Source organism: Mugil cephalus, chromosome 20, assembly GCF_022458985.1.
Source record: "Mugil cephalus isolate CIBA_MC_2020 chromosome 20, CIBA_Mcephalus_1.1, whole genome shotgun sequence".
Taxonomy (NCBI): Eukaryota; Metazoa; Chordata; class Actinopteri; order Mugiliformes; family Mugilidae; genus Mugil; species Mugil cephalus.
In genome coordinates, this window is record NC_061789.1 from 6,604,569 (window position 1) to 6,618,905 (window position 14,337).

Consider the following 14,337-nt stretch of genomic DNA (forward strand, 5'->3'; position numbering starts at 1 on the left):
TTGTTATCGTACTTAGCTAACATTTCAATTGATGACATGCTAGCGGATTCGGTGCCTTTTGCCGACTGAGTAAAGTCAGAGGCATGGTGGTAAATAAAGCTAATACCACTAAGCTTCAGTTTGATACTTGCCTTCTGCCTTCTGCCTTCGTCCTTCCTCCAGCCTCGACATTAGCTGCTGTTTGCTCCAAGTTTCTGTGACCAAACGGGAACAGCCGCGTGGTGGTTGTTGACCTTGTTAAGTGTAACGTCAAAGACGGATGTTCAGTGTCCCAACAGCCAATAGCATGTCTTCTCTTTCTTCTTCTTCTTCTTCTTCTTCTTCTTCTTCTTCTTCTTCTTCTTCTTCTTCTCCAACCGTTTCTGTCGACCAATCCAAACGGGACTCGCGCTTTTCAAAGCACGCACTCCAATGACATGTCGCGTTCACGTTTTTGTCTTTTGTGTTTGTGTAGGGGACGTTGCAGCAGTAAAATGTCTCCTGATTACACGTGTTTTGTTCAGACATGCTGTGAAATAATTCAAGACGTTTTGATTTACATTGGATTGTATATATATACACACACAATAGCCTACAGTGTTAAATAGTTATTTTACTATTAATTTCTCAGTAATTTGAAATGATTTTTTTTAGTTCTAAGTTTTGTTGAATTTTACAGTTTATTCTGTTAAATAACAGACAAATATTTGTAAAATTACGGCACATTTATGAACATATTTTAACAATAAATATCTGTATGTCTACAAATTTTTTTTGTAAAACAACTGAAATATCATGTGTTCACACGTATTTTCACAGTTACAGTGATTTCATGTTATTTTACATTTGATATGTAAAAATGCAGTATTTTTCGTTGATTATCCAGAATGTTTCTGTATTTTTAAAATACAGAAATAATCTGTAAAATAAACAGTAAAATGTTGTTATATTACATTTTTTTTTTTACAGTGTAGTGTCTGCATAAAAGTGAAGATAATTAGGAATAACATTATGGAAAATGTGTCTTACCCAAGGTCAACAAGCGACAGCTTCTCTGCCATCTGTCTCCCATCACGTCAGTGCTTTGATCACTTATGAGAAGAAATGAAAGAAAACTGATCTAAAAACTCTGGAATACAGAAACACTGCACACTTCCTCTTTGAATTTCCTAGAGTTTTGAGTTATCTTTTTTTCCTGAAAAAAAAAGAGAGAATACAGGCTACTAAAATTAGATTGGTTCTACAACACTAGTGTATAAAACATTATTAGGTGTCTACGAGATGCAAAGTAGACGTAACAGGGCATGTGCATGTGAAATGTGCATGGCAATGTTAAAAACTGGGTTTAAACAGCCTGAATGAGATTTACCAGTGGTGGTATTTGTTTTGCCCCTTGATGGACATCAAGCATGAAATCAGTCCAGCAAGTTTGAGTATTTGCCATGGGATGTAATGTTCTTGTTCACCCTTTATTAATATCGGACATTGACCCTCGGTGTATCGATCATAGTCGATGATTGACTTTATAGTTGTATAATCTGACCTGCGACTGTATGTTCTGAAAACTCGGGTGAAGAGAGGAGCAGAGCTGTCAACTGATCAGCTGAGTTGGATCAGATGGCATTGGAAGATGCCACGCAGACCTCATAGGCCCAAACGAATAGTGAGGGTCTGCTGGAAAACACCTGGCAGAAGAATCTGTCAAGATGGTGTTCAACTCCCACCTCCGACAGAGTTTCAGCCACATCCCAGGGGCAGTGGGGGACATTGAGTCCAAATGGGCCATGTTCTGATCCGCCATTATTGAAGCGGCTGTTGTGAGTTGTGGCTGCAAGGTCGCTGGTGCTCGTCGTGGCGGTAATCCCCAAACATGCTGGTGAACACCAGAGGTGAGGGGAGCTGTCAAGCTGAAGCTCCGTGAGTATGGAGTGGATGGCCCCTTGTTAAGGGCCATTCAGTCCCTGTACCAAAGGAACGACAGTTTGGTCCGTGTAGTCAGTTTTAAGTCAGACTCGTTCGACTCGAGTGTCGACTTCGGTTTCTCACATTTAGGTTATTTATTTGGTACACAGAAAATAGGTATTGATTCAGCGTTGAGACTTCATCCACCTTAAGGGTAGAAAAAAACGAAGCTCCCATCCAAGCAGACATAGTGACCTTGTTCTGCCTGGACTCCGCCCATACAGAAGGGAGGAGTACTGCTTCTGATGCGTCAGTGAATTTCTGTGTGTAGCCAATTAGCTTTATCTGGTTTCCAGCATATGAAACATTGGAGTGTAATATATCCTAGTCTGTGAGCAAGCTGCAGCAAAGCGCAAAACAACTCCCAATATGGTGAGCAGTCGAGTGCGAAGCGGCTGGGATGAAGATCAGCATAACCAAGTCTGAGGACATGGTCTGCTGTTCTATTAACTTCAGTCTTCGGTCCTTCGACTCGAAAGACCACTCGCAATTTTAACCTGCATCACACTTGTCACTTGCCTCTCTCTCACCTTCATCCACCATTTCTACTCACGTCTAGACAGACTTTAATGATCCACGTGGGAAATTACTTTGTCACCGTAGCTTTGTCGCATATAGAAGTAAACACAAGATAAAATAAAATGAGATGTCCGCCTGCAGAGTCTGAAACCGGGCACAGATGTACCATGGTCCTATGAACCAGGTCTCCAAAGCTCTTCTCGTGACACGTTTCTTCTTGGTCCCACCAAGCGCACACAGTCCATCCATGCCAATGCCAAAAACCTCACATTCCCCGAGAATACAGAAGGCACCGCCGACCCAAACCTCCTTCTCAAGTCCAGCATCTCCAGCACTTCTCCCGAAGTTCAGCGGGAGTGTCGGGCAGCTCAGGGGACACGAACAGCGCTAGCAGCTGGCAGCTGATAGCAGGAGCACACCAACAGAACACAATGGTCGCTCCGCCGAATTCCACAACCAACGACACAGCCAAAAACAAAAAGTCCAGAAAAAAACAAAATAAAAACAGCACAAAAAGACCAAAAACCATTTGACTGCTTGAAGTCAGACAAAAAAACAACCATAAGCACACTCAGAATAACCTAAAACGGTTATTCAACACGCAGCTACTGGCGACATGCAGCCACTCTTTCAGCCGCATTTTTCAAAAAAACAAAACAAAAAACAAAAGCAACTATTTAATCTCTTCTCATTCAATCTCTTAACAACTTAACAACAACTAAGAACATTGCATATCAATGTAATGTTCTTATTATTTCACACACATTTTCAGCAGTTTCAGAAGTCTTCACGACAGATTTCCTCACTCTACACACCATCTAATGACTGCGACTATTTTCATGCCAATCTGCAGCTATTTACAATATTTACAGCAAAGAGGTACACCAAACATTTGCATTGTTTTTTTAAACAGTTCAGCTGCAAGAGTTACAGCCACACAGCCTTTGGCTGAGGCTAATGTCACACACAGAGTACACACTCTCACTCAGCCCTTTAGCACAAGGCTGAAGTCCCACACAGGACCCCCTAGCCGGAGCTCTCAGATCAATTAAACATATACTCCAATTCGGGGTGTTCGTACAATTTACACAATTTTAAGCAGCCCTTTCATGCAGCACAAAATGTACAGTAATAAGTCTGTGCTCCAGATTCGTGGTCAGACGTGTTATTCAGGCTGGTCTCAGCACACAGAGAAACCTGTATTCACTTAGACAAAAATTGTCATACCTTTAGATTTTGGGCCCAGCACATTTCCACTTGTGCGCCAAGATCGACAAGCCGATGCTTATCTAGTCCTTTTGTTGTTTGTCTGCAAGACTGACCCTGATGACTCTATTTTTTTCAATTACTTTTAGAAATAATGCAGAAGTCAAGGAACCAGATGGAAGCCACAGACACAGTAGGACTTCACTTCACAGAGCACAACTGTACTAGACAACGCCGTGGAACAACCCAGCGCCGCACATCTGGGGTGTAGTTTATATAGTCTTGGTGTGTGTGTTACATGTTTTGTACCGAGCCATAGATGTGTGTGATAAATGATGATGAAACTTGTGTATCAATGTAAATATGTGCATTGCAACCTCTTGTTCTTGGCAATAGAACCACGATTTCCTGTTTCTGACAAACGTTTGGTTTTGTGCCTGGAAACTGTCATAGTTGGGATGTCCAGGTCATGTTGTTGGACATAAACCAGACTGACTGAACAGGATATTTACGGCATAGCCCTCTATCCATGCATGCTTATTCAGGCATGCATAATTTCTCCAACATATCCTCCCTCTAAATCCCAACGACAAACATCTGGGGTGCAGTTTATATAGTCTTGGTGTGTGTGTTACATGTTGTGTGCTAAGCCATAGATGTGTGCAATAAATGATAAGTTTGTGTGTGCATTGTAATCTTTTGTTCTTGGCAATAGAACCATAATTTACTGTTTCTGACAAACCTTTGGTTTTGTGCCTGGAAATTGTCATATGTCGAGGTTTATGTTTTTGGACACATACCAGACTGACCGAACAGGATGTGCCTGTGTGTGAATGAGTGACTGATAGACTTTATTCCAGACTCAAGACTCATACAACAGATACACACAAACCTTTTCAGTCCACAACCTATTTACTGTACAGCCCTGTATCCATGCATGCATGCATATACATATCCTCCAACATATCCTCCCTCTATATCCCAACGACAAGCAAATGGGGTGCAGTTTATATAGTCTTGGTGTGTGTGTTAAATCCTTTTGGAATAACTTAATGGCAGTAGTTCTGATTAAGAAAACATATGTCAAATACATTTCATGTGCTCAGGCTGCAGTTCTCGCCGCAGGTGGGCCCCATTCAAATCCCACACTGGGCGCCCTTTCCTGCACGTCTTTCGCCCCTCTCTGCCTCCTTGTTTCCTGTCTGTCTCTCACTGTGCTTTCAATTAAAGGCTGAAAATGGCCAAAAAATATATTTAAAAATACATTTCATGTACTGCAGAATTGTAATACAGATGTCAATAGTGGACCATTGTCCAAATCACATCATTTCACTGATTAACACCTAATAATGAATTTATATATTGGTATGTCATGGGCCATAACGGAACAATATGATTGTGAATATAAGTAAAACCATGTAATATGACAGTTCTTCTGGACTTTGATAATCCCATATGCTCCCTTTGGATTCTTCCAGGGTTTGTTCCTGCAAGGTTCACATCTTTACCTCCACATCCAGAGCCACTGATAACCTTGGAGCGCCATCTCCTCTGTGCTCGCAGAATTAGGGTTGTTGTCATCCTCCTTGTAGTATGGAATGGAGAGCAGGTCAGGAAGTCTGTCCTTCCATTGTTCGCCATAGAGAATCATATTTGACTTTTTTTTTTTTTTAGCCAGACAGTGTATAATTAGGCGCACTGGATGATGCAGTTTAGCAATAATGTGGTCAAGCAGATTGTGATTTTGTGTCAACATAGCACTATTGGAAACATCAGAAAAAACTAAGGAAGAGCAAAGTGACTTGTATTCCCTTATACAGCTGATAAAACAAATCAAAGTACCATTAATAAATTCATGTGCAATAGGATAGGTAGTGAGTTAGCTTTAATAAACTTTATTAACTCACCCAACAGGATAAAAATAATGCATTTATTTGCTAAAGGTAATGTGGAGAAGCAAGAATACTATTTATATTGAAGACAATACAACACTGCATTCCAGCATCTGAACCTCATCCCGGCAGTGAAACTTGGGGGTGGTAATGTTCTTGTATAAGCCTGTATTGCTCAATCTGGGCCAGAAGGATTTATCATCAATGATGGACTGAAGAAATCTGAATTATGCCAGTGAACTCTGGGATGCCTCCCAGTGAGAAGGTCTGGGGTTCAAGTCCTTTCTGGGGGTTTGTATGCTCTCCCTGGACTCTACATCTATCTGTGAGCTAAATTTGAAAAAGCAACCCCAAGCACAAGCAAAAATAATGTTCTGGAACAGAAGGTCAAAGTCAATGCTCCATGAAGTGGTCTGGAGGAGTTGGGAAACAAAATAAATAAATGGGTACAGTGCAAAATCAATCAAACATTTCCTTGTAACTGGTGGAGGTAGAGCAGAGTGCAGTATTAATTAGCAAGACGCCACGTGGTTCCACATGTACTGGCTCCGAATTTCCAAGACGCCACAGCACATATCCCTGGTAAAATAGCAAGGAAGTGGTGATGCCTTAGAAATGGTTGAGCGTTTCATAACATCTCATACAATTAAATATGGCGACATCTGCTGGCCAACCTTCAACATAGCATTTTCATAGAACAATAAAGGGCAAGGTGTCACGAAACAGAAAGGCACGGTTATGTATGTTTAACAATAGATGGAAATAGAATTATAATGGTTGTGGTCTAGTTCCTGGACTTCATTAAATAAATGTTGTTGACCTGACTGTGTCTGACCACTACTCTATGTACTTTAACATCACCAGTTTTAGCCCCCTGGTGCCCCTGGTGAGAATGGTGAGGAAATGCTACTTAACTTCTAAAGCAAAGCAAATTTCATTGAGATTTCACAGAGTGCTCCTGCTGAAATTTTACCAGCACCTTGTCATCTTATTGTGTACAATTTTCAAGTAGTACAGCTTCAAGTATAGAAACTCTGCAAAAAAGAGGAACGTGGTGCAAACGAAAAAACGTGCTGCAAAAAACAAAGATGGATGCATCATCAAATACGACTTCTCAGTTTTTGAAAACATGGATGTGAAGCCAGATTAACTGGAATTTTCCATGTTAGCAAGGGAGGAAGGGCAAAACACACAGTCCAGACCGGCAGGCTGAGCAAGAAAGTAAATTTAATGAGAACTTACAGAAACAAGAACAAAAGAAACTGCACTGATTGAGGGGTAATAATAATAAAAAAAAAACCAACCTCATTGACTTATTTGTTCCTTTAGAACAACCTGCATTTATTGAAAAAAAAAATGGCATCAAACTATAATCAGTTCCCCAAAAACAAATAAAATCTCATATTCTCTCTTCAATAGGGTTAGGGGTCTGCATCCCCTAGGGGGTTCACAGAGATACTGCTGAAGTGTCACAAATTCCTTGATTGTTTAGGCATTTATATATATATATATATATATATATATATATTAATAATATATTATATAATATATTATATTATATATATTATATATATATATTATATTATATATATTTATATTGATTGTATATATTTCTTTTTAATTGTCCCCCACAAATTTAAATTTCTTCAAATACACATTAACACAAATCGAACATATTTTAGTAAAGGGATAAGGGATGGGTTAATATTGAAAATTAAATAATAAATAACACTAAACCAAGTTTAACATAGAACATGTACAGTAGGTAGAGGGTCCCTACTTAATGTCTCCACCAGTTTGGGGGTCCTTGGACTGAAAAACATTGAAGGCTTTATTGGCTCTATTAAAAGATTTTTGGAGGAAAAAAAAGTGTGAAAACTTCAAAGCTAATGATATTTGTGAAGTGGCAGGAAGTGGCAAACTAATCTTGGACGTGTGGTTTGAAGCTGCTTTGATTTGATAAGAACACGCAGACATTTTCGGTTCGCTGTTCACATCTTCTCTGGGATTGGGTGGAACCATTTCTTTTTTCTCTTTTTTTACTCCCCTTCTACTTTCAAGAAGTGAGGGGATGTCAAAGTCATTGTGTGCAGGGTCAGAGCTGAAGTTTTCTACGTCTGGAATGTGGTATTGGTTCGCGGAGGGTTGCAAAATTAAGCCTTACAGACCGAGGAACCGTATTTGACAACTTCAGCACACATTTTAAATTGCGCCTCTCAGTGAGGTTTACAAACATGTGGTTTTTTTTCACCCAGCTAACCAGCAAAGATCAAAGCGACATTCTCAGGTCAATTTACATTCAAATGTGGTCTGCAGGGTCAACCTCTGCATGAACTCTGAGTGTAACTGCTTTATTAGGCACCACGAAGAAGAGGCCTGATGTATTTAATGTGATGCATTGACAATGCATTATTTAGACCATTAGAACATAAGTGCCTGAATCAGCACTTATGTTCTAATGGTCTAAATAATGGTCTGTTTACATTTGTTTACCGCTTAAGGGCAAGGGACCATGTATGGTAACTTCAATGACCTTGATTTTCTCCATGAAACTGAGTAAATGGGTAGAAGTTTAGAATTTTAATGAAGATTTTAATGAAGATTCATTCACTTTATGATTTGGGATTCTTCTGCTGCTTGGAATACTTGATATAATCAAGAGTGAAAAGAGATCTTTCAGTTTGGCTTCTAAATTGTTGCCTTCAAATGTAACACGTGACACAGTTTAGCGAGCGATCGACTGGGTGACTGCTAACATGTAATGGAAAGGCTGAGGCTGTTGGGGGATGTGAAGAGATTCCTTTGTTCAGACGAGTCCTTCACAATGATTTATATAATAAATAACTATTGATGTTCAATACCACCGATTTCCATAGTCGTGAGTCTTACTCTCTTCTCCCTCCACTGTTCCTGATAGCTCTGTGTGTTCCCTGCTGGTTTCCACCACCTGCTGTGGTGCCCCCTTCTGATCGATGAGACATCTTCACAAGTGTGTGTGAGGCAAGAACCTGAAGAAAATATTTAATTTTAAGTGAATTTGTTTCCTTGAAAAGATTAAAAAAAAAAAAAAAAAAAAAAAATTGTACGTTGAGGTATTGGGTTGTAATCCATCCTGGGCTCTGGAGTCCGCTGACAGAGATGACAGTGTGTGAATACACAACAAATAGCAATGCAGCATACCCTTTTAAATATAAACCACCATTTCAATATTCCAAGCAGTCCACTGCTAATTAACCATCAAAATACTGCTCTCTACGCAGAAATTGACACGGTTGCATTCTCGTCTCAACGTTTTTGTTGACATTCTGAGTTGGATCATTGCAGTGCAAAAAAAGTGGTCCAGGTGGTTTGGAACCCACGACGAGAAGCAGGCCTGGAGAACGTTGAGGGTTTTGTCTTTTACACGTGCTTCTCTATAGCCCTCCTCTGGAGGCTGCAGTTGTGATGCTGCGTGATGATGTTTAGTGTCAAACCACAGTTACAGACTGACTGTCTGGTTCAGATTCATGCAACATTCGTGCAACAAGCATGAAACTGTTGCAAGACAACCACATTGATTTGTGCGTACATCAAAAGTAATGAGCTCCTCATTCTTTTACTTGGAAAAAAAGAAGAAACTTGACACAGCTTAGAAACAAAGCTGCATATGTTTGTACTTGACACACGTGGCTTTATGTGATTTACTTACATAACGGCAATAGGTTTCCTGTGAGCAGTAGAAAACAGTGCATAACCTCTTATCAGTCAACTTTTGAATAATACGACAGGCATAACATTATGACCACCTACCTACCACCTAGGGCTCCCTTGTGCTTTCAAAACCGCCTCATGAGAGAATGGATTTTCTGAAGGTGTCTTGTAGTGTCTGACGGATTGTGTTGCCAGACACAACAGATTAGTGGGAGGCCCGGCCTTTAGGTCCTATGGGTTGAGGGGAGGCTCTTCTGTGGATCATCCCACAGATACTTGATCAGTTTGGGATCTAGTGAACGTCGTATTGTCACAAGATGGTCAATGGTATTTACTTCTCCTGTCAGTGGTCATAATGTTGTGGCTGACCGGCGTATGTACTTTGAGCATGTGCTAACACATCACAGTGAGTTTTACAGATCCGAATGTCTCATGAAATTGCATTTACCGCTTGTCTCTGTTTGCAGCAAAATCAAAAACTTTCTGCAGATTCTGCACATGCACTACGTAGGAAGAGAAACTTGAAGACATTTTGCACCTTGGCCACAGAAAAGCTTGTGAGAGCTTCACTCCCACTCGTTGCAGATCAAAAAAACGAATGAAACCCATCACCCAGTGCGTTTACATGAACAGCTTGTAAATCGACTTTCTGAATGAAGCCCTTGTCCCAGTTTACATGCAACGGAGAAAATCGAATAGCTAATGGAAACATGTCCTCCTCCTCCTCCACACTAGGTGGCGATATGTGTCTTGTCAGAAGGTTAATACGATTTTAATACGGCCCCCTTTCTAGTTGACCTATTATGTCAGATTATAATCAACTGGAGTTGTTAATTCAGGCCAGCATTTCAAACAACAACAAGATGGATAATAATTCAGCTTTTTAATCTTGTACGTAATGTGCGCGCTACTCATGGTGCAGATAAGATGCCGCTTTCCCTCAGGTGGTTCTTCTACCGGCTCTGTTTACTTTCTTCTTCTTCTGCGAGCGTCCTTCTTGGATGTTTTAGTTCCGGGATCATACGCCAGCGCAGCGGTTGGGGTACATTATCCAGTTAAGTCTGATTAAGGTGTAAACATGACGAACATGAGAAAATCGATTTATGTGCATGTAAACTACTACTGACTGAAGGTGAACTTAGATGAACATTCGCTGTAAAACCAATGATTTACAGTGACATGTAAATATAGTTTGAACTGCACGAGCTTTCTATGTTAAATGATTGTTTTACAAGAAATATACTGGAAGCTGAATTCCTTGAAGGGAGTTTTGTCATGAAGCGTAATCAAGCTTGACAACTTTGCAAGAACATGATCGAGGTGGAAGACAAATGTCATTTAACACAATTTATTAAGATACGAAGGAAACTCCCCATTTACAGCAAGAAAACACTGCCAGCAGCGTTGGCACTTATTGCAAGATCCAACACACAACGCTGACACTTACAGAGGACTTAGAGAGACAGGTGACCCGAAAGGAATGGTGGGTTACCGCAACTACATACACAACTGTGACAGTCTGGGACATCAGCCTGGGACATCAAGTTGTCGTTTTTACTTAAAATCAAATGAGGGAAATGATAGAGCTGGTAAGCTTTCTCGATATTCTGTTCGAAGCTAATTGTTTGACACATTTTCGTAGTCATCATTGCTGGTTTGGTTGTCATCTACATGTTTCTCTTGGGCGTTCATCGTGCAGTCCGAAACCTCGTAGACGTGTTCGTCTCCAGGGATCACCACCACATAATCGGGACCCTCGGGATCCTCAGGACGCTCAGGATCCTCAGGACCCACAGGACCCACAGGACCCTCAGGAGACTCAGGACACTGCTTCTCAACATTCTCGTAGGACACTTGATCGTCCTGTTCCTCCACATTAATATCCTGCTCTTTCTGGGACTGGTTGGTGTCAAGTGACACATTCACATAGTCGTCGTCCTCCTCCTCTTCTTTTTCCTTTTGCTTCAATCGATAAGCAACTGAAAAAAAACGGTCTGAAGAAAGAAAATATATATATCATAAATATGACACAATAAAACTGCATTTCATTGTGTGTATATATTCTCTTACTTGGTGAGCTCAGACTCTGAGATTGAATGGATGCTTTAGTCTGCTTGACTTGTTGTCGTTGTCTCCTGCGGACCAACCAGACCGCCAAGAAAACCAACAGGATGGAGAGTAGGGTCCCAAAGGCTCCCAAGAAGACCAGAAGGATCACTGAGGCTAGGAGGGGAAAACATTTATGTTTTCTGTTATATATTAAGTATTCATGTCTGTACCAGAGGAATCGCCGCATTTCATGTTTTTAGGCTTGTCGTACCTCAGCCACAACCGTTATCTATCCTTGCAGAAATAAAAAGTGAGAACTGCCTTTTCACATTTATACTAAATGAAAAATTATTATTATTATTAGAGAATCATTTACTTGACTTAAAACATCTCGTGAGGCCCACAGCAAGTGATAGGACGAGACCCACAAAGACATCTTTCAGTCATGCTGTTTGGGCAACTGAGCACTAGTGATGTTCAATACCACCGATTTCCTTTCCGATCCGATTCTGAGTAAATTCAGGCTGGTATCGGCGATACCGTCTGTGTCTAAATACACCCTAACGTTTCTGGTAAATCTAAAAAAAAAAGAAAGAAAAAAAGTAGTGTATTTCAAATCATAACTTCATAAGGAACATAAGACATCAGAGTAATTTAATAATTTATTTTAAACTCTGACGTATATTGAGGTAGTGGCCTCATTTACTAAATAGCCGAGCTAATACAACAGCAGAAAAACCAGACACAGTTGTACAAAATATGTGAAAATGCTGTTTCAAACACTCAAATACACAAAGAAATAAGTAAAATAATAAGACCATTAAAATAAATCATTGTTTAACTATGAAGAACTACTATGAAACGAAAACTGTGTTTTGTTTCAACCACAAGTCAACAGTTTAGTTACTTTCCACTGTGTTCCTACATTATCTAGGAAGACGTAAGTATTGAAAGTATCAGTTTTGACTTGATAGTCGATTTTAGAGCATAAAGACCTGATAAAGTTTCAATATTTCGGTATCGATCGGCATATCGCTGCTAAGCACATATCCTCTAATCATATTATATTATATTATATTATATTATATTATATTATATTATATTATATTATATTATATTATATTATATAAATATAAAAGTCCATTTTAACTCACATATAAATGCTGCCTGGGTCATTACCAGTCATTCTCATTATGATTCCAGCCTACACAGATCCCACACTGTGTGGCCTTTCCTGTGTGGCCTATATATATATATATGTATATATATATATATATATATATATATGTGTGTGTGTGTGTGTGTGTATATATATATATATATATATAAAGAAATGTCTACATCTACCACAGTTATCGACTAACAATATTAGTCTGATGTTTTCACAATTGCTAGTTTTGCAGAGTTTGTGGCAATATGTGTATGAGTCATCCAGGTCATGGTGTCCCCAACACTGCAAAAGAAAGGCAACTCAAGAGTTTTACAGAACTGGTGGTGAGTTGGGGTTTAAATAGAGACATCTGTGAGCGTTACCCATCAGAAGCTCACTTAACTGCCGTCTGTTAGAAAAACAGATACGCACCTGTCTTATGGTAGAGACTGTTTGATCTGGTTGATTTTTCTCATATGAACTTTTCTCTAACAGCCTGTTAATGGGTAAAAACAATGAAAAATATTTACCTGAACAGATAACACTGGCGTCCTTGGTGTGTCGACAGTTGTGTACTCCAAATTCTTGAGTGGCGCTCACTGCCGTCCCACAGCCCAGCTCTGTACAAACCTTAGTAGCTTCATTAAAGTCCCAGTTAACATCACAGACTGTTCTCCAGGAGTTATTGTGGTATCTTTCAACTCTTCCAGAGCACAGAATAAAGTCAACTAATCTGACTTGACTATCTGAGAAAAAAGAAAAGAACATAAGTTTCAGAAGCTCTGTAAATTATTTACTTTATAATCTTTATATTCTTTATATTATTCTTGAGTTTTTAATCTTTATATTTACATTTATATATATATATATATATATATATATATATATATATATATGACTGACCTGCAGCAGCACGAGATGAGATAGAAAGTAAGGCTGTTGAAGGAAAACAGTCGGTCATAAAACTGTAAGACGTGGAACTGTAAGATCTTATCTTATCTTATCTTATCTTATCTTATCTTATCTTATCTTATCTTATCTTATCTTATCTTTTCTTATCGAGGGAATATTATAATGGTAAAGGAAGAAGAATGTAAACGTAAAATGGCATCTCACCGATACTCAGATAGAACAAGTTCCGCTGTTGTGCGCTCCCCATGACTGAGAGTCACTGTGACTGAGAGTTCTGTGCAATATGAGCAAAACTGTTTTTATTCCTGTGGTGTACCTCACTTTCGCTTTCCGTTTCTTCTCAGGCTAAAACACTTGTAGGTAAATTGTACGAATGCTTTGAGCACTAGATTCAAAGTTCATTCAAGTTCACATCTCACACTAAAGAGATTTTATTTTATCATTTATATACTTTTTTTTTCAATGCCAAAGCTGCATCAATGTGTTTGTATATTATGCAACCTTTAGTTTTTTGTGTTTTTTGTTTTCATTTATTCCAATTGCATTGATGGCCAGTAAGCCAGGGATAATTTGTAAAAAAAAAACACTGGGTCCCAAGAAAGAAACAAGTCATGAACATGTCTCATGTCACTGAGAAAGTACCTGACAATTCTGATTTCTGCTTAATGTTGAAGACCAGGACGATTCTTTTGTCAGAGCTTTATTTTATTTTTTATTTTAATGTTTATTTAACAGGGACAATGCCACAAAGAAATGCGATGCATACAAGACATCTAGCTTGAGCTAATTTGCTGAATCTGTCCCTGGTCAGGCTTTAAAATAGGATACAATATACTGAATACAAAATGCAATAGTACAAATACAGTGGATAACACAGTGAATAAGTAGGAGTGGTAAACGAGGTAGATCATCACCCCTAAAAATGGGCTAGACACGCCCACAGTTGAAGACGTCTGTATTAAGGTGGCAGCATAATAG

The 14,337-nt window shown here is 39.3% G+C and overlaps 2 protein-coding genes across 2 annotated transcripts in view; both read right to left on the reverse strand.

The window, feature by feature from the left end:
- Positions 1–3,899, reverse strand: part of LOC124998123 — a 98,288-nt gene extending 94,389 nt beyond the window's left edge. Inside the window, 2 exon segments of the mRNA XM_047572325.1 lie at positions 1,009–1,070; positions 3,688–3,899. Of these exon segments, the coding sequence (XP_047428281.1) occupies positions 1,009–1,051 (43 nt within the window). The 5' untranslated portion in view covers positions 1,052–1,070; positions 3,688–3,899.
- A 6,681-nt stretch (positions 3,900–10,580) lies between these two features.
- Positions 10,581–13,694, reverse strand: LOC124998135 (scavenger receptor cysteine-rich type 1 protein M130). The gene is made up of 5 exons (XM_047572342.1): positions 13,564–13,694; positions 13,351–13,383; positions 12,978–13,193; positions 11,319–11,471; positions 10,581–11,242 (listed from the first exon to the last, which is right to left on the reverse strand). Exons 1-5 carry the CDS (start codon positions 13,604–13,606, stop codon positions 10,866–10,868), a joined length of 822 nt encoding a protein of 273 aa, XP_047428298.1. The 5' UTR covers positions 13,607–13,694; the 3' UTR covers positions 10,581–10,865.
- Between the last annotated feature and the right edge of the window lie 643 nt (positions 13,695–14,337).

Excerpts from the sequence above, each read along its gene's own strand:
- LOC124998135 (XM_047572342.1), bottom strand. The coding sequence starts at position 13,606 with ATGGGGAGCGCACAACAGCGGAACTTGTTCTATCTGAGTATCG. Across the intron at positions 13,194-13,350 it reads CTCATCTCGTGCTGCTGCAG|ATAGTCAAGTCAGATTAGTT; the intron begins GTCAGTCATATA and ends CTTTTTTCTCAG. Across the intron at positions 11,243-11,318 it reads TCAGAGTCTGAGCTCACCAA|ACCGTTTTTTTTCAGTTGCT; the intron begins GTAAGAGAATAT and ends TTCTTTCTTCAG.